The sequence below is a fragment of the Corapipo altera genome, unplaced genomic scaffold (genome assembly GCF_003945725.1).
Source record: "Corapipo altera isolate COAL_440 unplaced genomic scaffold, ASM394572v1 63, whole genome shotgun sequence".
Classification (NCBI taxonomy): Eukaryota; Metazoa; Chordata; class Aves; order Passeriformes; family Pipridae; genus Corapipo; species Corapipo altera.
The window spans coordinates 2,053,109-2,076,112 of NW_020884928.1; the positions used below are offsets into that span (position 1 = coordinate 2,053,109).

A 23,004-nucleotide genomic window follows, 5' to 3' on the forward strand; every position below is an offset into this window, starting at 1 on the left:
CCCTGAAACTGTCTCTTAGTTATATCTTTATATTAACTTTATCATTAAAACTTTGAGGTTCTTTGATGGCATTAAAAAAAAAAAGTTGATGGCATTTTTATTTATCCTTGACTGCTGAGCAAATCTCAAACGGTTACTTCCTGTTTGGTAGAAGGAACAAGTCAGTTCTTAGAACAGGCATAAAATTGCACAAATTAGGAACCAATGTATGAAGTTAATGTCCTTGCATATTCCTGTATTCACTACTGATGTGTATTTTGAACAAAGAATTAATTCCCTGTCTGTATGCAGTACTTTACTTTGTCATTTTTAAATAAAAATGCCCTACCAGAACTGAAGACTGTTGGGGAGTTCATTTTGGTTCCTAATAGTGATAGAGGAGATTCACTAATTAAAAGTACTGAATTACTGTAGAGAATAATCAGAAGTTTCCCTTCTGCGGGGAGATTTTCTAAACAATTTTAGTTTACTTTATTATGATTATGATAATAGGAAAAAACCTGATAAAACTGATCACAGAAAACTGTGTAGTGATTAGTTGTAGTGTTTAGTGGGAGCAGAATAAATGTGAGGAGCTTAAAATTGCTCACAGAATTAACTCTTTATGTTTTTGTTTTACTCTGCCATGAGAGCCTTTCAGAATTCAAATTTCATTGTGATGTAATTTATTAATGTAGTGAGCAGTAAGTTTTTTGTTTGTGTGTTCTTTATCGGTATTCACCTAAATTTCAGACTCAGTTAAAGATACCTGGAGACTCATTTGGTAAAGAAAGCAAAATCTTTGTCTGTAATTTCTCAGCTCAGGGATATTTTGAGTCCAGTTGGAGATCTATAATATTATCGAATAAAAGTTTAGCATGCCTGTTAGTTTGAGGGCATAATTCCACCAGTATTTAGGCAGTAGTTAGTTGTATTTGACTCCCATGTAAATACATGCTCGAGTCCTAGGATTCCTGGAAACTTGCAGAGTTGGAATTTTAGTGTTTAAAACAATATTGGTTTAATTACATGCAAAGTTTGATTGCCCCATGTGGGAGCGGTGTGGTTCTATATTTTCTTTTACACAGTACGGGAAAACTACATCAAATATAAAATACATGAAATATTGTTTCAAAATATGACTGCAAATACTTAGATTCTTGTTCCTTTTTTTTTTTTTTTTGAAGAAAGACTTGGATTAGTCATGTTTATTCAGCTTGATGGAATTTGTCTTCCAGGGTATATAAAGCTTTTCAGTTCTTAGTCAAATGCTTTACATTAAATGTGATGATAAAAGGAGATAGAAGTGATACTGAAGTATTGGAAGTATTTTTTTGTATTGATAAATGCTAACAATGCCATTCACATAAACAAAACAGTTCTGGATTATTTATAACTTCTGAAAATGTGCCTCACAAATTATATTTCAACAAGATTCCAAGTAATTTAGTTTAAAAATGGTTGCAGTAATTTGTGGTCTGAAAGTAGACATCTCTGTTTGTGCTTCTGGAGTACCCTCTCATGTAGGGAAGTTCTCCTGCATTATTAAGGAAGAATTTTGCTGTACCATAACAGAATTAGTAATTAAAACACTTCACCACTTTCTCATGTGGCTGCCATTACTTTTAGAATCTCATTACTTTCATTGTACTTGAGAGATTCTGCAAGGTGCTGGGGCTTGGGCTGCTTTGGCTTAGGTGATAAAAATACATAAGCCGTGCAGAAAGTGCTTGGTAAATACTTCTGGGCCTTTGGAGACAAAAAGTACACTTTCCTGTAAGAGAATCATCAGTTGCCTGGACACTTTGTGTTTCAGACCTGTCCATCTGCACCTGGGCTCATCTGCTTGAAATACAGGCAGCGTCCTTCCCCCTCCTCAGTGACACCCTCGGTTTGCTGATTTCTCCCTGCTCTTCCACAATGATGCAGCAAGTGCTGGCTGTTAGTTCTGTGCAGACACCAGTACTACTGCATATCTCACAGAAACCTTTTATTGTTTTAAGGAAGAATCCATAATACATTATATTTGTGTTAAGATTTGTAATTTGAAATAGGCAAGTTGATAACTAGCCAGATCGTTTTGCAATTTAGTGGAGCCAGAATCAAAATGATGCTTTGGAGAGCTGGGGTTTATTTGAAGAGAGGGGGAAAAGCACTGCTTGTGAGTTAGTATTATAAAGCAGGTCTGCATTGCTTATGCAAATTTCTTTTTCCTTTCTGAATTTACTTGTTTCTGTCTTTTTGTACAACAGCCATGTACCTTAATATCACTTTTAAAAGACTAGTAATAAATTTCCAGAGCTGCATACTCTAAAAGTAGGGAATGTCAGTTTTCAGAATGTCTCAAATCTTAATTTGGTTTCTTTGTGCTTGTTCATTGTGATGATTTTTAATTCACTACATTATATTCTACAGGGTCTTTACTTATTCAGGCTCAGGGAGAGATCTGGCCCCAGTGCAGCTTCAGGCTTATGTATTGAAAGAGACTGTTGTCTGTAAAAACTGTTTAACCTGTAGATGTTGAGGGTATGTAGAGAGTGGGGGAGAAGCTTGCGGGGGGGCAGGGGAAATGGTTTCATGGGTAAGCTAGTCAGACGAAAAGCGCCCTTGAGGATTGAATTCTGTTCCTCTCTCTGCCACAGAATTCCTGTGTGATGCTAGGCAAGTCGTTTAAACGAAACTTTTCCCAAGTGGTGACTAATTGATTTGAGTGCTCTGCAATTCTGGTTGCATAATTTGAGATACTAGGGGCTTATATGCAGAAATGCTGAGGGTTTGCAGCTGCAGCTGAAGTCGATTAAAGTCTGTGCCCTGAATGTATGAAATGTTGTTTGATACTGAGCACTTGGAAAAATCATATCTGAGATAAAATTAGCATCTGAGATTACTGAAGATTTTACCTTAATCTGTGCCTCACTTTACAATATATGAAAAAGGCAAGTACTGTACACTTGTCCCTTAAGATATTACAGTGGTAAATAATATTGATGAACTCTGATGCCACTGTGATGGGCTACAAAACAAAAATAACCACGGCTTCCAAACGTATTTGAACAGCAAGCAGCTAAGAGCAGATGAGGCCACAAATGAAAAAATGCATGGAGAAAAATCCTGAATAGCTGCTCACTGGGTAAGCAGTCATCTGTGTTGCATAAAGACAGGGTGGCAGGAGTAATGACGACAGATTGTAGTTCCTTTTCAGGGAACTACGCAGTTCTTCCCAAATCCCCTTTACTGGTCCAGAATATTCATTATTGTATGTAGCATCTTTATCATGTTTCTGTTATCTCTGAATTTTAAAACTGTAAATTTATATTTTAGATTGAATTAAACTTGAATTAAGCTCAAGTTAATCTCTTAGCTTTTAGCAATCTCATTATTTTTTGACAATACCTTCTCTTGTTACTTAAAAAATAAGTTGCACCCTTTCTCTTGATTCAAAGAACAAAAATGGGAACTTGACCAAAAATTTTTATCCTTTTGGTCTGTTTGTCAGAAGTGTGCTCCTTGTTAACGTTGCCACAGGATATACAGCTTCCACTGCTGGCGTCTGCCTAAAGTTGGCTCAGGGTGGGAATAATTGGAAGATGGGAGCTAGATGAGGAAACAGATTAATTTTAGTCCCCTTCTTCCTTTCTTCCTGCTTCCTGGTTTCTTCATCCTGCAGTAAATATTTCTTTTATTTTGTCCAGCAGTACTTACTGTGACTGATTTTTTCGGAAATAGTTTTGCAGTATTTCTGCCACCACTGTTTTGTGTTTGGGTTTTCTTCCTTCTCTGAAAGACAAGTTATGAGAAGAAGAAATTGCATCTGATGAGAAAAAACCTTCTATGGATTAGATTCCATGGCTGGGGTTATGAGACAGAGGAAATGCAGCTTTGGCAGCTTGCAGGACTGTCAGTAACAGAATGCTTATTTCTATGTAGTAGCTTGTGGACTTGCAGTCTCAGTCCTTTTCTCTCCACCTGTGTCAAAAGTTGCCTACCGATTATATTCTTTCTTGTATGTTGACCTTTCTTTTAATCTTGACTTTATAACTTGAAAACCTGGGAGAGAACCCATGTTAGGGATTTATCCTTGCTTCTTTTAAGTCCTGTGATCACAAAACTTTTCCTGTAACTTATGCATTTGAAATATTCTACATTTGCCAGTGTTTCTACTTGAGGCAGTAGGACCAGTTTTATCTCCCAACTTTCACTGTTGTCTTTGATGCTGATAATCCTGTAATCCCGTGTTGAGAGGCAGGTAAATGAGTGGGTAATAGCCACTATCTTCTGCAGTCAGTTGTCTGAAACAAGACTTCTGGTAGCATAGTTAATGGGATGTAACCTGTGCCAAGTTTTTATTGCTGCTCACTCAGCTGCTGATTCTTCTTTTCCACAGGCATAGAAAAAGGCATACTTTTCCTCTTTATTTTGGTCGTGTTGCCTTTTGCAGTGCTCGTCTTGCTACCAGCTCTGCTCACCCAACTTTGTAGTCCCTGCAGTTGGCTACTGCTCTCTGTCCTGCTGGGTAATGCTTCCAGACTGAGGAGCTATCCTTAAAATACAGGTGACAGAGGAAAAGTCCTCTTATCTGTTACTTCTGCTTATGATGATGGGGAAATGAAAATGGGGATGGAGGAAGCAAGAGATTTCTTTAGTTGTCCAGTTTCAGTTCTGCTGTTAAGACTTGAGAATAGGCCTCTGTGGGTGGATGACAGCTGCCTTTTAGTATCAGTGGCTGAAAAACTGGCCTTACATTTGCCCCTTTACTTACTTTTCTCTCAGGATCAGGGAGTATTTCCCACTCTCTTTCATTCATGACTTCAGGGGCAATATTGAGTAAGAGCTATTATTGTGCCTTTCTCAGTCCTCTGATGGTGCTGATGGGCTACTTAGCTTCTCAGCAAAGCAGGCTTGTTTTTGCTGGATTATTTTTATGAACAAAGAGAGAAGCAGGCACATACGTGTGTTCGATACTCGCTGCCTTTTGTTGTGACGAGGTTGTTGGGTGTTACACTCAGCTGACTGGAGAACGCTTAAAGTAGACTGGGAGAAGTGTTTCCTTCGTGCTCGTCTTCTCACCTCTTCTTCCTTGTGCAGACCTGCCCTCTGTCTCTTCTAGATTTATCTCGATTTCACAGCATCTGGTTCAGCTCCAGCCTTGCTGTGGATATTGCTGTGAGAGCAGAAGCTCAGCTCATCCCAGCTGCTGCTTGGGCTGCTTCTGCAGGGAAATGCCCCATTGTGAGGGTTTCCCACTTTGGGTAGGGTCTGTCTTCTGCTCTTCTTTCAGCTCTTGCAGGCCACGAGTGGAGGCAACTTATGGATCAGCATGAATTACTCCCCTTCTTCCCTGATGCAAAAGATGCCTCCAATATAGTACTGGAAGAGAAAAGCAGTAAGTGCTTGCAGGGGGAGGCTTTATGAAAAGCAGGGAAGTGATCTTTCTGCCCCTCGCTTCGGCCTGGGTGGTTCAGTTAAAACATTTTAATTTGAGAAACATAAAGGGCAATTCAGGGAACAGCGTGCCACTGTGTGTAACAGTATCTGCCCACAGCTGCCATAAATCTTGAGAGGTAATTATCTTCCTTAAGGATTATTTGGCTCATTCTCACTAGAAATAATGTCAGATAAGCATTTTTAGAGACCATAATAGCAATTTTCCATACAAAATTGCTAGTGAATGGGAAGAGCTGTCTTCAAGTCAGTTCCATCACAAGTCATTGCATATATGTGACTTTTAAAATATGGACATGATTTTTAATTTTTAAGTTTATTTAGCTTTCAGTCGCTTATAAGTTATTTGTCCGTGTGAATTCTAATTAATGGTTCATAATGCTAAACTTGATTTCTTAATCCGAGTACATTTGGACATCGGCTGCCTAATTTATGACTCATACAGATTCTGGCAGATATTATCAATTGTCTTTTGAGATGATAGTGTCCTCTGCCTTCTGCCCTGGCCCCTGATCAGATTTGCAATGTTTTGTGCCATCAAGCTGTGAGCTGAAGTGGCCTGACAGTGCTCCTGCTTTCAGTTTATTTTGTTAGGACTGGTTTAGCAAAGTGGTGGGCCATAGCAATAGCAATCTGTTAAAGCTTATTGGAGTTTAACTGAGCTGCTTTTCAGGTTTTAGACTGGGATGTGTCCTACATGCAAAAATTTTGCTGATGCTGGCATCTGAACTACAGAGAGCGTTGGAGGGCATTCCTGTATTCTTTCAAGGAGGCTATGTACTAACTCAGCAGTGAATTACTATATAGGTAGTGGCATGTTACAACCTCCCTAAGGTCTTCTGGGTCCCGAGGTAGTAATAGCTCATTAAAATGGTAGTTAATGAGTATAAAGGGATCATTATATGACTCTCCTACATGACGGGTTGGGCTAAATCCTAACTAGTTCAGTGGAAGGTATTCTAAATAACGAAGGAAAGAATTGGATAAATGCTGCTGGTAGTTTTTTATAAACCTAGCTATTTAAGGCAATGCTTTTGAAAAAATACTCATAGAAATACATTTTGAATAAATATATACAGATTCATAAATGTATTTTAGAGCTTTCAGAGGTATTAATATCCCATATAATCTCAAAGTTACGTTAACATAGTCTGCAGCATCTTTTGCTAAAAATATGCAGTGTTTTACCTCTTCTGATCAGTTGGGTTTGAAGCTTAAAAAAAAAATATTTTCTCTCATAACTCCTTACATTTGGTGGTTTTTTAAGATTTCAAGATTTGTAGACATTTTCTGCTCCATATGCCAAAAATAAAAGGTGGAACATTTTGTGGGAGGAGGAGAGTGACATTTCCCTAATGTGGTTTTGTTCATGGAAAACATAAGCACTTCATACATGAGATTATATTTTTTTATGCCTTTCACTTAACTAGCTATTTTCTGGAGAAAGGTATTTAGAATTTATCCAAGCTGAACAACGTGAATTTTGTAGCAGGGAGATGAAAAACTTCTCGATCTCAGTAAATGCTTCATGTCTTCTTTCAGGCTCTAGAAGGACAAAGAAATTAAAGACTGCAGGCTCAGGTACACTTAGATCTCACAGCTCAAGTTCAGTGAACGGGGCTGTTTCTGAGTGTCCTTTACCTAAGGAAAATAACATTGCTTCTACAAAATGAGCCCTTCAGAAATATCATAGCATGGTACAGAAGCTAGGGAAACAATAGGAAAAGGAAGGTGGAAGCAGATACAAAATATATGCAATGAAAGTGTATCAGTATATTGTAAACATATATAATATGTATATGATTTTGAGAGAGGTACTCCTGCTTTCTATCTTAAATTAAGAAATTATAACTGCTGTGCATGGATATGGTTTACTACAGTGGCTCTACCATATTCTCATTTAGGTGGTTTTGTTGCAGGCATTAAGTATGTGTTTATAATAAACCAAATACATTTTTAAGGGAATAGTTTAATTTTAAAAAAGTTGTAGTTGTAAAAGTTTCTACCTGCTTTTCTTGTTCGGTTTAGCCCTTATTTTCATTTGACATTGTCAAGGAACCTTGCTGATCATATCTGCTTTATATTACCATCTTTCAAGGTTAAAGCTGATAACGGATGGAGAAAGTATTCTAAACTCAAATTATGTGGATGCCTTATTAGTGATCACCTACTACAAGATGACTTTCTTATGTCAGAGCAACTACTGTGTAATAGGAAAAATAAGCCCAATGCCTAGCAGTGCAAGTCGTGGAGCGAGGTCCCATGGGACTTCATAGCAAAGAGGTGTTTCCTGCTGCCCCTTTATACTTGCCACTCCTTTCGAAGCCCTTTTAGGTTTTGTGAAAATCTCCTCTACTCTTTCTTCCAGCATGAGCATCTGTCACCTTCAGTGTGACAAGAATACTGTCTTTCAGCCAGGACCTTTTAAACCACATAAACAGATGCAGTAAATCCAGTTGGAATATTTTGAGAGTAATTATTAAATTGATCATCAAAAGGATATTTAAATTCTAAAATATAGGAATGTTCGTGACCTACTGTACCCTGCTGTGACAGAACTGGTTAAATCTAAGTCACACTTGATATATGTATGCAAGACCTGCTTGTAAAGGAGACTTCATCAATCTGTTCCACTGATATGCCAGTGATGCTTCTAGGAGGTTTTCCTGGTATCTAACTTGGATCTTCCTGTGCTGCTATCTAATGGATAGTGCTTAGCCCTGGTAGATCAGACAGGGCAATTATTCAAGTTTTTCTTTAAAGCTGCCTTTTACATATTTGAAGATGTTATGTCCTGGTGTCAGCTACCTTTTCTTTAGGCTTAAGTTACTCTCGTTCTTTCAGTTTCTCTGAACAAGTCACTGTGGTTTTTTTTTCTCCTAGACCCCCTATTAGTAAGATTTTTTTGTTGTTGTTTCTTATCTGAGCAGGCTCATAGCTCTCTTAGTCGCGTTGTTTGAACTGGCCACGGCAATCTGCTGAGCTCTTACAATTGCTGTGTGACATGGCACGGCCGCTCGCTGCCATACTGCTCGTGTCACGGCGCTGTGCTGCACGGAGAGAGAGGCAGCACCATGCCACTGACTCATGCTCAGCTTGTGATTTACTGATTGTTTCTGCCTAAATGCTTTCTTCTATCCTGTGTTTGTGTAGTTGATGAATTCTGTCCAGATGTAGACCATTAGTCTTTCACTTAGGAAATAATGTCATATTTTTCTTAGAGCAGTTCTCCATTTTGTCCAGATCTTTTAAAATTCTAGTTCTCTTTGACTGCATCTTGTAAGTTTTCCAGGTTAGTGTTAATGACCAGATTAAACACGATTCTATAATTCAGCTTGCTGGCTAAAATATTGAGTGTGATCTTGGGGCAAACCTCATAAAATTCTGTTTGATACAGCTTTTAATTTTTGACACTTAGAGCCCTTAACTATTCAAGGTATTATTTATTTTCTTTCCACTTTGTCTTGCAGCTGTAAGAGAAGCTTTGTGATACCCATGTTTTTGTAATTTGTTTAAAAAAAGGTTGTACATTAAAAACATTACTTAAGTCACATATAAAAATGATCACTCTGTTCTTTCCAAGCTTATTTAACTGTGTTCTTAAAATATTTTAAGAAGTTAAGCAGTAATTACGAATATAATTTAGGGTATTGTATAAGTATTAAGTGCTGCTGGAAAGGTAAGCTTGTTTACACCTTGTTTTGAAATTAGCATGTGTATATGTATAAAAATATATAAGGTGGATGTGTGTGGGTGTATCGGCATATATATTGGTGTCTTTAGCTGCTGATAGGGCTGAGGAAGTTGCTAATAAATAGTTAATGTTTATTCTGGAAGTTGATGCCTGTGGGGATTATTTACTCTGTATATGTTGTGTTGATGCATAAAATAACAGGTAGATTTTTGAAAAGTTCTGTGCTGGAGGTAATTGTGCTCTGTTGGCTTCTTGTATGGCTTTATAATATATTCAGTTATATGTCCTATATCCTGTCTCAAGTGCCCTTTCCTCATTTTTTGGATGTCACAAGGGAGAGTAATAAACACCTTTAAAAAATATGAAAAGTTTTAGCAATTAAAGATGTAGTCACAGAAGTGACAGTAACCATTCAGGTGACACAGGAATTCAGTAATTAGTAGCTCAAGCAATTTTGGGGGCTTTAGTTTACTTATTTATTTAGATATTTGTTTTTTGTTAAGACCTAAATCTGTGGTCGTTAGAAATCTCACTCCAAAAACTACCCTTAAACTGAGATCTAGGAAGCAGTTATTTGAAAAGATGGCTTGCTGTGTCAGAGCATGAGTCAGTAACTCGGTTCTGGTGGCAGCGTGTAATGAGAACAGGAACAGCAGGAGGAGGAAGGGGTAAAGGTCTGCTATGGATATAGCCTTGCTGATTCTCTAATTTCCTTTAATTCCTTACCCTTTGAAAAGAAGTTGGAAACATTCTAAAGCAGAAGTGTAGCAAGAAAACTATATAAACAATAAAATAGTATATTTTTGGCATTACACTGTGGGGAGGGGCAGAACTTGTCTGATCCAACACCCCAAAATTTTTGCTGCCCTATGCTCCACAGTGTGAGTGTGAACCGCACGCAGCTGTCCTTGGGTAGAGCGTCACCTCTCCTGGGAATCCACAGGCTGTGTTATCCAGCAGCAAAAGCGTTGAGCCAGAAATGCACTGTAGGAGACTCTACGTTTTGCTTTCTCTGCCAACGTGGACTGTAAGAACAGTGGTCTTTCTTTGTAGCAATTTAGTTCCTGTGAATATGTTGCAGGATTGGGAGTTTTGTTGGTAAAGTTTTTATCTGAGAGCGGTAGACTGGAAATTTCTGATACAATAGGCAGATTTTTAAGATAACTCCCTAGAAACAACTTTCTTAAGCCTATAAGGTAATATATACAGGTATATATAAGTATATATAACTATATTATAAAAATATATATAACACATGTAAATATGTAAACAATAAATGACATATATGAACTAGAATAAAAATAAATATGTAATAGTGTTTGTGGAAAAAGATGTGAAATAAATAAAAAAACCTACTCATTCCTTCCTTTTGAACTACCAGAATAGAAAACTAAGTGGAAATAAAATATAACAGTAGGCAGGATTTTGAATTAGTTAGTGTTGGCTTGAGTAATGTCCTCAGCTGTTGTTTCACAGGTTCTATCCATTGTGATTTTGAAGAGTAATTTTAAAAATTTTGAGAGTTGATGAGTGTTCTCTGCATCTCAGAGACAAAGTTTATGTTAAAACATAACTTATGGTTGTACATGGCAGTGTTCTCTTGGCAATCTAATTTTTCCTAAGTAATCAGTTTCTGAAAAAAATGTAAAAGCATGAAATAGTTTCAATGAAGAAAAAAATTATGTATAAATACTGTTGTTCAAATTGGTCAAGAAAACCCAAGCCCATGTAATTGTGCACATGTGCTGAGGAGAACACTTTTTTTGGTTTCTCAAGCATGAGGCAGCAGAATTTTCATTCATTTGGCATGCTAGACTGAAAAGGGAGTCGTCTTTCATTTGACACACTCCCCTGGAAACAAACATGCCAGGGAAGGGATTGTGCCAGTTATCAGAAGCTCACAGGAATACATTGCACTGGTTTGTATTCATTTTCATTTCATGACTTGCTTTAAAACTTAGCAAATAAAAAAGCATTAAAACACCTTTTTAGCATTATTTTTAGTTCCTATGTATTTCCCTGCTGTGCTGTTATTCAGTTTAAATCAATGGAATGTTGTGAGACACATGGCTGGGTTTGCAGCAGAGCAGATCTCTCCTCCTGCCTGCGTATATTTGGGGCATTCATCTGTAGACGAGCAGCAAATTTGAGTTTAACTCATTTTACATCCCTGGAAAAGATGAGTGTCTTAGAAAGAAGTTGGATAAAATAAAGGGTCATTGAACAAAGGTTATGCAGCGAGAAATTTAAGCCAAAACTCAGCTGGTATCTATTAACTATGAAAGTTCACAGATAATGCTTGGTCTTCTGGGAGACACTTGTTTTCCTTTCCTAGAGTCTTTTATACATATATCTATATAACCTATATATATTCTTCAGGATTGCCAGCAGGTCCTTCCCACCTCTGGAATTTTCTACAAGATTCTATTTCCCTCATAAATGTTTTTCCAAGTGCAGACTTGGCAAACTCAGGTGTACTTCTTGGAACTAATCTGATCATGGGAGATTAAATTAGGACCAGGTTGAAGTGAATATGTGTGAAGCGAATCCGGGAGCGGTATTGAAGAGGTGTGTGTCAGCCTGTGCTGAACCAGCGTGAGGGTAGGAATCAGGCTGGAAGAAGGGTTGCTGCCATATGGTTTCCATCCTAAGAATTACCTAGAGAAGAGTTGTGGAGCAACAGTGGTCACTGTTCTGTCCCCACATGAGAATGAGACACAAAGGAGGGGATCACATTGAGTTCCTTGACGCTGCTTAAGGAATGAGGACAGGGGATATTTAATTGTTGACCTACAGTCGTGTTTGCTTGTTCTCTGACACTTAGGGCTATTAGTTTTCTGTGGACTTCACGTGAAGACAAACAGGTAGAAAGTAGCAGTGTTGACACAGTGTTTAATAGACAGTGGCAGCTTCTGTCTAGTATCTGCCCCTGCTTGTTTGTGAATTCTGTGGGACAGCCTGTGCATCCCGCAGTTTCAAATCACGGAAGAAAAATATGTGACGGTGAATTTGCAAAGCTTACTTTCTGTTTCTTTCTCTGTACCATTCTTCTTCAACTTGTATGCCTGATGGTTACCAGAAGGAAAGTAGTGGCTTATACCCCTTCTTCTACACAAAAGTACTGAATGAAATAGTTTTGTTGAAGAAACCATATACATTTGAATGCTCAAAAAAAAAAAAAAAAAAATCCAAACACAAGAGTTATATAACTTTGATTTATAATTTGGGAAGGCTAAAGAAGGCCTCGTGAGGACCTGCCTGCACTGAAGTTACTTACAGGTTTGCACCTGAAATAGTAAGCTGGTGCTCTATACAATTGTCACTTTTTGCAAGATAGCTTCAGTAACGTGGCTGTGGAAAATTCTACTCCGTCATTCAGCAGCACTGCAATGAAATAGATGCACTGATGTCTTTCTCCTTTCACCCATTAACTAGTGATTGGACAAACTGCAAGTGAGTAGAAATGTGATTTCTATCTGCAGACTTGTTTCCTGGACCATGTGCCTTCCAATTCCTAATAAAGATACTGCCACCTATTTGAAGACATTGGCAGGCATATTTAAAACCCAAGATGAATTGAGCACATTTACTGCATTAGAAGCAGTTGCTAAATTGTAAGTAACTAAGTCTTGTTGTATAACTGCATTGCACTCAAGGGAACAATTTAGATTTTGAATTGTGTATGTTGGTAAGTGAAAACTATGTAGACATTGATTATTTTTTCCCCTTGACCTAATCACTGTTTGCCTATGGCAATATCTGATATGTTATGTGTTCACCAAAATTGTCTTGGGACCACAATGAGGCTTTTTTTTTTAGCTTCATTAGTAATCATAGTTACATTAGGAATAGAAGGCAGTGGAACAGTATACTTGTACTGTGTACGACACCAGTTATTCTGTTTATTGTAAAGATGGAAGTGAAGTCTGTAGTGGGAATCTGAATTTTTATAGGCAGAGGAGGAGACCAGATTTGAATCTTTGTGCATTTTCAGCAATAATTTAATTTTAAAAGAATGGAAGGCAAATGGCTATTTAGATTTTTTTTTTTTGGGGGGGGGGGTGAAAAAAATCCTTTCTGTGTTTCTGTGTATGTATTTGTAGTGTAATTATAGAACTTATCTTGGTAAGACTAGAGAGTATGAAAAGGATGCTGAGTAAAATAAAATTTAGTAATGTATTTTTCATTGTCTGAATTAAACAAGCTGCCAAAAGTAGATGTCATAAATAGTGAGAAGAATGTTTCCTCTTCTCCCCCACCCTTTGAATATGACATGTATTGTCCTTGAGGCAAAAATCTATAAGTCCAACAGAGAACTTTAAGAAATGTGTTTAACTTTTAGCATTCTGTTGATTCCTTCAAATGGTAACTTTGTGTGTTAAAACACTGGTTTGTAATGTAAGGGATTATGTGAAAAATGTAGAAGATTGAACTTCTAACTTCTACCTAGAGGTCATGTAACTAGACACTTGGATACTCTGATTGTTCAACAGAGTGTTAGGAATTTAAAAATTCCCACGTGAATACTTGCATATTTGCATGCATAAGAGGCCAGACTGTGGCCTACCTAAATATAGACTTGCAGTTTGGTATTTCTGAGAAGTAATTCTAGCCCAAAACAAAGAAATGTCCAACCTTGGAAGTATGATGGCACGATATTGCTGTGGAAGGATAGATAGGTGAAATAGGGTGATTCCTGAGATGTTTGTATCCACATGAGGGAGACACTGTGACAGGTTCATTTGCCTTAATTGGTGGCAAAATCTGCCAACCTGAAGCAGTGTTGGAGAAATCAGTGAATGCACTTCTATCTATAACATTACCAGCTCCTTCTACTGTTAACTGAGGTGCTTAATACAGGTTTTATTTTTCCCTCCCTAGATGTAACTGAGATCAAGGTTTCTAAATTCTGAACAAAGCCATCCAACATGTTCCCTGAGCCTTTTCTTTAAAACAAACAGAACTGTAGTGTGATCATGGCTTTCTCTAGTCTTTGGACTTCTGCCCTAATATGTAAAATAATGTTTTAGTCTGCAGAAAACACTGACTCTTAACTCTGTGTTATGTTGCTCTGCCTTTCTGAAGATGTTACTGAAGGTGGCCAACAGAGCCAGGTAGCTATAAATTATGATCTCTTAGAACAGATGATTTCAGGTGGGAGATGTTTCTTCATTAGTTTGAAAATAATCATTCTTTATAGCTTATTTAGAGTCCTGCATTGCTAGGAAGTCCTGTAGTGACGACAGGCTTTTCTCAAAAACCAACCATTTTTGTTGAGGACAGGTCCTGGAGAATCTGGAACCTTGCCTGAAGATGCCTAACATTACCTGTAGGTAGCATTAATTAGGAAAATGTTTGGAACATACAACATTCCCCAGTGTTGTGTTGGGTGGTATTATGAAGAGTTGCTTAGCAGGCAAAATTACTGCTTTAGAAATTCCTATGTGCCAGTTGTAATGAAATAATTTACAGTAACATCCCATATTTAATTATCTATTGATACTATTGTACCCTCTTCAACCTTTTAGGGGCTTAATTACAATCAGCTGATATGGTGATAAAGATCACTTTCATGGTTTAGCTAAAACCATGGCCAGTAAACTATTTCCTGTCTTTTGTTTGATACAGTAGTGTTTAAATAATTATATTTTGTTTGAAGACAAGCCCGTGTTGTTTATGAAGTGGCTGACTGGGTTGGTAGATGAGGGGAAACAAAACAATCTCTATATTATTTCTGGTAGCTAAGATGAACAATCTGTTTTTGTGAATTTATACATTTTTGTTTCAACTTCTCGAGGTGAAGCAACATAAATATTTAAGCAACTTGATTATTTCAGAGTTGTCTTGGGATCTCTTGCTTTGCTTAAGCATTAAACATATAAACTACCTTTTGTCTTGATCTTTTACACAAATAATCCTGCTGCTCCCAAATAAAACTAAGGTTTAAATTCTTCAGATACAGCTGAAAACACTGTAACTTTTTTTGCTTGTTTGTTGTTTGAAGTAGTTGGAAGAGCACTGTGGGACAGCTCCTGAGTGCCCCAAAAAGAATACCAAGCATCTAAGTGTGTAGTAGAAAAGTAATAAACTGTGGTTGGTTATCCCAGGTACATTGTCTATAGGCACTCATTTGTTGAGGTTATCATGATCTCAATCCCTAGTTTTTAAAAGATATTTTTTACATGGCATTTTCACATTTATTTCGTGTAATTCTATTAAGTCTACGTCTCAAGAATTTAATGTTTCTTTGAGCTTAGAATAGATGTTTAGTCACTGTCTCTTCCTTCCCCTTAACTGAAAGTTAAAAATAAACCTATAAAACAATGGCAATGTGAAACAACTCATTGGCAGTAATCAAGCTGGAAGCAAGCTGGTACTTCAGCGAGGAATTCTGCTTTGGTGTGCATATGCCTTAGAAGTAGCTGCTGAAAACAGAAAAATTAAAAAATGCATATGAGGCCTTTTCAGGAAAAATCTTTTGAGTAATAAAAGCATCTTCCTTTGACAGACAAGAGACTATGGACACTCTGGTCTTGTATTAGGGGATAATACCAACTTCCTTAAAATATAATTTCAGAGCTGAGTTTTTCAAATTCTGCATTTTCCTCTGTTTTTCTTCTTCCCCTCATTCAGTCTTTATTATTCACTCTGGGCCCAAACTTGTATACAGCATTGTAATAGCCTGATGTTATAAAACTGAAAATTTTAAAATGAAAATAATGATTTGTAATAAAAAGCCTGACAGACTAATTACAGTATTGCATTAATTATTATCTTGTTTCAGCTCTGTTCCACAGCTAATTCAGATCTGGGTTTTGTTGTTTTTTTTAATCCCTATTTACACTGTAATTTTGAGAGAGTGACTATACTTGGGAACAATATAAATAAAATCAAGAAATAAAAACTGTCAGATAAACAGTTCATTTCTAAAATCTTGCCTCAGACATGTGATGCTTTGTGGATCTTCTGGTGAGGGTAACACCTATATAACATAGAATACCACTCTGGATATCTTTGTTTCTGGATATCTTTATAGCATGTACTAAATAGCAGTCATTAATCCAGAAACTTGATTTGTGCAGCTAAGTTGGTACATCATTTTACATTTTGAGTTTTATTTTTTCTCCTAAAATGTGTGCAGTTCTTATAATGGTTAAGGTATAGATTGATGTCAGTGCTACAGTATAGCTCCAAGACCACAATTTGAAGCTACTTTAGAAAAATGCAGTTCTTTAGACATAGTGAAGCTGAAGTTGAATGGAAGTCCTATTAGGAGTGAAATGCATGTAAATATTAATAAGGGAAGAGTTCTTAGCAAGTCCTGAGTTTGGGAAATTGAGCACGATAATGTGCTGAAATTATATCTGTCTTGAAGATATGCAGATGCAATAATTTTCAGTTTTCATTTGAACTTTTAAATGGTGCAGAAGGTGCCTGGGTTAGGTTTTAAGCAAGAAAGTGTTTGGAAGTATTGGCGAATGTCGCTGTAATGGATGTAGGGTAATGAAGGGAGTTACAATGCAAGATGAATTGGACTGAATGACTGTTAAGTCATTTAGGCTGGGGTGGTTGCAGGTTTGGTTGTTAGATGTCTCAAAGTACATTTCCTTAGTTCCTGCACTTGGTTGGCTGTCTTCAGATCTTAAGAAAGTTCAGGGAATCAGTTTCTGACAAATTGCTTTGTTTTCCTTTTTTTCAGGATGCTTCATCTGCAGACATTCGGAAAGCATATCGAAAGCTTTCACTGGTTTTACACCCAGATAAGAATAAAGATGAAAATGCGGAAACACAGTTTAGGCAAGTAAGTGCATTGTGTGGCAATAGAAATTTTAGGGCAAATAGAATCAAAATTTTTTTATGATGTTGTCATTTTAGTAAGAATAATGGTACACCTTTGAAGTGAATAAGCTAAACATTGAATTACACTTCCCCTGATGTAGCTAGGCTAAAACCAAATACACTTTTTTGGAATGAACTTGTTGAATAGCCTGGATTTATTATTTACCTGTATATTAAAAATAATTTGAACATAATACTTGTACTCGTAGGAGGAAAATATGTTTTGCACTTTCAAAAGCAGTGTGGAAAATTTCTGATCAGTTCTCAACACAAGACTTAGGTAGGCATAATTTAACGAAAATTATTTGTTTTAATTATTTAATTTTCACTCTTTGAATCTTTATAGAAACAACATGGTTTTGTAATGTAGCTCTGATGACTAAATACAACCTACTTAATTTCACTAAACTCTTTGGGATGAAACAAGTGATACCTATTTTTAAGATGTAACTGAAACAAGACTCAGTTTGACAGATGTGAGGAGGGGACAGTCTTGTTCAGGAGTTGCTTGTTCGTGTCTGATGACACTTTGTATATGAATATGTCACTGTTTCTTTTGCATATTGGGTTTACTTCGTAGTCTTGAAGGGAAAAGTAGAAATTGGCAGTGATCATTCGTTGGCAGATGTAAATATGATACTACTATTCAAACTTTATAAACTCAATCATAAAGTAAAGTCTTTTTGTGTGTGTTTGTTTTCTTTTTTTGTTTGTTTTAGTTGGTGGCCATCTATGAGGTTTTAAAGGATGAAGAAAGGAGGCAGACGTAAGTTAAATTGCACAGGTTCTTAAATAAAGAATAAATAAATACCAATGCTGTATTCAAGTCCTATTTGACTTAATTGTAACACATCAGATGATTTTTTTTTCCATAATTTGAGTTTGTAATTCCTAGGTAGATGTTTAATTAAAGATTTTATGTGGCTTAAAGGGGGAGGTGGTATTTTTGCATGACAGACTTTTTTTCTCCTTTAAAACTAGTATTTGAAAGAATTTTAAAAACCAGATGTTATTTCAAGCAATTTTTTAAATCTCTTAACAGTTTTTTTTCTCAGTTGTGCCAATTATAATTGCTTATATTATTAAAAACTGTGGTTAAAAATATTGGTCACCGATTCAACTGTCAGTCATACCTCCCTTTGTCAATATAAGGTTTGTTGCATGATATTTAGGGGGTTTTTTTCCAGTGTATGTCATCTTCAGCATTGTTTTCTGTTGACTAGTTGATACGGGTTTTTTCTTTCAGATGTATTATCTCTAATATTATAAACTTTGATACATGTAGCATATTTTTTTTAATAAATGCTAGTTGTCCTTGCTACTTCAGGAGCAGTTCCAACAGAACCTGAAAGGGATAGGCTAAAGAACTGAAAACCTGGGGCTGATCTGCTTTCTGGAAGACTATTTTGAACTTTTTTTATTTTTTTTTAAACAAATAGGCATTTCAACCAATGATTACCAGGAGAACTGAGATATAAAAAGAGTTTTGCTTTTTGGGTTGGAGTTTTAGTAAATCATCTTTCAGCTTACAAGTCTTCAAACAGAGTTTTGTGAGACATTTCTTGAAGGGATTTTGGCTTTGTAGATGTCTTGGCAGGAGTCCAGGGTTTATACTACAGATTATATACTTTGTTAATCCCCTCTTCAAATGTCATGAAAATGTACTTCATAGAAGCACTTTTGGAAATTTGTATTTTTTTTTTATTTCATCCCTGTAAAGAGAATTTCATTGTGAAGTTACACTTCAGGAAAGTTTAAAAAAAAAAAAAAAGTTAGGTAAGTGATTTCAGACCACTTGAAGGGAGTTATCCCCCAAATCTTCCCAACTTTTCGTTGGGATATTGCCTCTCTGGAATTTAGCTCCATCATGGAACTTGTAGGAATTTCCTTGCAGCTGTAATAGAAGCTTTTTACATGGAACTGTGATGCAGTAGTTTGTAAAAGTTATGGTTTAAACCTTTCATACGTTACAAGCGTGACTAATGTACCCAACTACTCTTAATAAGTGCAGCAGTGATTACAAATGAGAAGTTAAAGCAGCAGGAGATTGTTTTAACTTAGATTGATTTAATTGTCAGTAACTTATTTTGTACATAGACAATGTCATATTTTTCTTGCACAATGTGGATGTATGGTTGATACTGATTCTATAGTTTAATAAATATAAATGTAGTGGATTAAATAGTGTTGCTTTCAGAGAATTTTTTGGAAAAAATATACTGAGTTTAGAAATAACATGTAGAGCAGAACTGTCTGGTCTTATTGCTCTGAGAAAACCTTTGTTGTTCCAGTTTATTGCATAGTCTAATGATAAACCCTGTTGGGCTCATAAACAGAGGGTGGCTTGTCCTGTGTCCTGTAGGGCATTGTTGTAGCATGTCTCTAATGCAAGTGTTAGTAAGTGTGCTAGGAACTGCTCTCCCTGTAATATGGTTTCTCACGTAAGGTCATTGGAGGGTTTCTTGCAACTCTACAGCAAAGGGAAGTGGGGAGTTGTTGTTTTTTGGAATCTTTCTACTTTAGTTGTTGATATTTGCCTTTGCATTGTGTGAGGTGATGGACCTAGTTGAAGAGGCTCGAAGTTTATTGTGATGCCCATGCACTGGGGAAAAACTATGCACCTTTGGTCTCTCAGGGCTTATTAACTCAGTTTTATACTCATTCCAGAGACACTGTAACAAGGCTTTCTGCCAAATTTCTCTGGGTGTTTGTTTTCTTGAGGGTTTTTTTTTAAACCTGACCTGAAGACCTGATGAGGATGAGATGGAAATTAGTTCTACTTCTTACAGGTTGGTGAGAAATTCTGGCAGTTGAGCTATGACTTCACATTTAGGCACCTAAATGATTTGGAACATGGGTTTACACCGCTGAGAGAAGAGTGAACTGCAGGCTTCTGCTTCTGTAGTGAAGTTAGCTGTACCTGCCTCTTACTGTTCATCTCCAAAGTGATGTAATGCAGCATTGGTCCTGTGTGCACAGACACTGGAAGCAGCAAAGTCAGGAATAAGGTGTTACACTGAATGAGAGAGTGATGAACTCACTTTGAAACAATAAAACCTCTTCTCCACATCTTGGCGAATGTCAAAGGTGTTGTTTGTGTGAGTAGAGAAACAGTGTTTTAAAAAGGCAGATCTGTTGGCCAGCTACATGTAATTATTTTTCTAAAACCATCAGTGTATTTTTACTTTATCTGGTGGCAGAAGCCTTTCTTAAAATGTTATATTTCCTCTACTGACAGTTGCAGTACAGGGCTTTAAAATGTGGTTTGCTTTTTTGAGAAGGTTATAGTTGCTTATGAGGTACACTAATATCATTAGTAGTGCTACAGAATATAGTAGTATTATGTGTTAGTACTTTTGTCATCACACTTGGAGTGATACATAATCAAAACATTCAAATATTCTAACAGTAAATGTATGTGCAGCACTGTTTAACATTAAACATCCATGCAGCAGAACACAAATTTTTGTTTTGTGTACACACTATGTATTTTGCTAGAGTGTAAAATTCTACAAAGTTTATCTTTAGAGTGTGTAGAGATAGATGCATTTATTGTAAAATCAATTTATTAGCCTTTGACTATTTTAATTTATGAAAAAATAGATAGTCTTATGCACTTCTGGTAATTGTAATTAGGCAAAAATCTTAGATTTTTATTTTCATTGTTTGTTACCATTTTAAGGAGCTTGTATTACTTACCAGGCCCATCCTCTGTAACAATGTGGGCTTGATTACTGCAAGCATTTGCAAAGGAATCAAGATATACTTGTGTAGAGTAAGAAAGGTGTTTATATTAGTTCTCATTATAATTAAATGTCTGTATTCATAGGTATAAATTGTGCTAACTGATGCCACACTGGAATTCTTTGATAGCTTGAGGATAAAAGGCCCCTCCAAAATAAAAAGTACCAGTGCAGTCTTCCCGTAGTTCAGAATAGATCTCATTAATTCAAGGTTATAGTATATAAATGATATCAGATCTCTGAAATAATTTGAAATATGGAGTGGCTCTCTTAAAGGGAAAAGTAAATTGTAATTATATTGAAATAGGTGATACTGTAATTAGTTAATGGATTTTTTTCTTGCAATGTAATTGATTCACAAGAGTTCTAAAAACTGTTTTGTGAAATTTTACAGAAGAAAGAAATTTTAATAGCCTTGCAATTTCTTACTTGTTATTTAGAAGACTAACAAGTCTTGTATAGAATCCTGAGTTTTAAAGTAAATATTCAACATACTTATAAGTGGGGATTTGTTTTTGTCTTTTTGTTTTGTACGGGTGCTTTGGGGTTTTTGCAGCTTGTTGTCTGCTGCATTTCAGAGGTAACTGGTAGGCATACTCATGTGTAAAAAATTTGCCTTATTCTGTGTGCATATGTTTTAGAGAAAAATACTGCAGATATATATTTTCTTTTCAGCTTGGTTTTTTTTTTTCCTTACATAGATTTGCAATTAATATAGGTTGCCAAAATAATGCTTTGTAATTAATTGTGAATGTAGTTCTTGATGCACACAGATTAACTATCTTTCATAGTTAATATAAGTTTCTATAAAGAAATACTTTAATGAGAAACTTGCTTTTAATTAAACCACATTATAAATTTGAAAAATCAAGATTTAAAAATTATGGGAAACTTCTGAGTTTCAGTAGGATCATTTTCCAGCTGAAAACCTAAAAATCATTGATATCTTTATTTTTCAAATACAGAGCTTAATGACTATTGAAAGCAGTGATTTATCTTTTAACAGTATATATTCTAAAAAGTGGGTTATAATAGAAGCTATCTTCCCTTAAAATGGCCAGTCGTGTGAGCCATAATGCTCATTGATAGTAAAATCAATAGAGCATTGATTCTGAGACTTAATCCTTGGAGACTGTTGTTCAGAGCAGCGGCCGTGGCCTGGTAAATACCGAGTGCTGTTTAAAGCGCTTAATGCAAGAGACTCTGCTGTCTTAATTTATTTTTTCTCAACAGATAATTTATAATAGAATATGGTTGCCAAACAGTAGTTTGAAATCTTGGTTTACATATTACTATATTATTACCATCGGCATATATGGGCCTTATTTAATCAGTGGCCACTTTTTCAGTACATCAATTAACAACCATTAGTGTATATAAGAAAGGCAGCTGCTTACTAAATTTATAGTAGTATTAAAAAAACTACTTGCTTCTATATGTATTTTTCTGAAGCTTTCAAAAGAACATCTTATGTGAAACCTTGTTATGAACCTAATTTTTTTAAAAAATGGTTTTGTTTCTAAAAACATTCTATTGTCAATAAAATCTTTTGTAAATGCATTATTATTTTTTAAATGCTAAAACTTCTACTTATTTCTTAAAAAAAAGTAAAGTAGAAGTTTTAGTTTTGGAATAACATCCTACGCAGTTTTTCTGAACAGAGTTTGTGTTAAGGCATCAGTAGCTAATTCATTTTGACTTACTAGGAAAGGAAAGAAGTTACTATTTCAAGTTTTACAATAACGGATATTTATCTTCGTATTCTTGTAGTTGTCATCGAAGACAGAATTTTGTTATATGAATTTTACTTCTGGTAGCATTCAGAACACAGAAGAATCCTGAGGTGTTAAATCTTTTGCATAGAAATAACGGTGACAACTTGAACAAATGTTTTATCAGAAGTCAGCTTTCTAGATATGCACTAAATTAAAGTGTATTTTTTAATTGAAAACCACTGCCTCTTTTTCTGCTTAAAAAATGAATTTGCATGTGGAATCTTTTTTTAGTACATCTCCAAGGTATCAATTTAATAACTATCAAAGTAGCTAGTGCAGTTGTTGCATTTAAATTGATTTACATGTCAAGACTGGCAGTTTAGCAGCTGCGCTATTATTCCTGGATTGGTCAATTTACTTGAGAAAAACCTACTACTGAGTTCTACTGACCTGCATGACAATATAGGCCCTATTTCTATTCCTGTAATTAGGCCTGCGACTAACTCAGAATATTTTTAATTAAAATATTTTGGTCAATGTGTTGCACCAAATTAGGCCTTTCAGTGCAGATTTAATTCTGGAAATGGTGTGA

At 36.0% G+C, this 23,004-nt stretch overlaps 1 protein-coding gene across 1 annotated transcript in view; it reads left to right on the top strand.

The window, feature by feature from the left end:
- Positions 1-23,004, top strand: part of DNAJC1 (DnaJ heat shock protein family (Hsp40) member C1) — a 108,731-nt gene that overhangs the window by 20,713 nt on the left and 65,014 nt on the right. The window contains exons 2-3 of the mRNA XM_027658804.1: positions 16,815-16,916; positions 17,674-17,720. Coding sequence (XP_027514605.1) covers positions 16,815-16,916; positions 17,674-17,720 — 149 coding nt within the window. The remainder of the gene's footprint in view (positions 1-16,814; positions 16,917-17,673; positions 17,721-23,004) is intronic.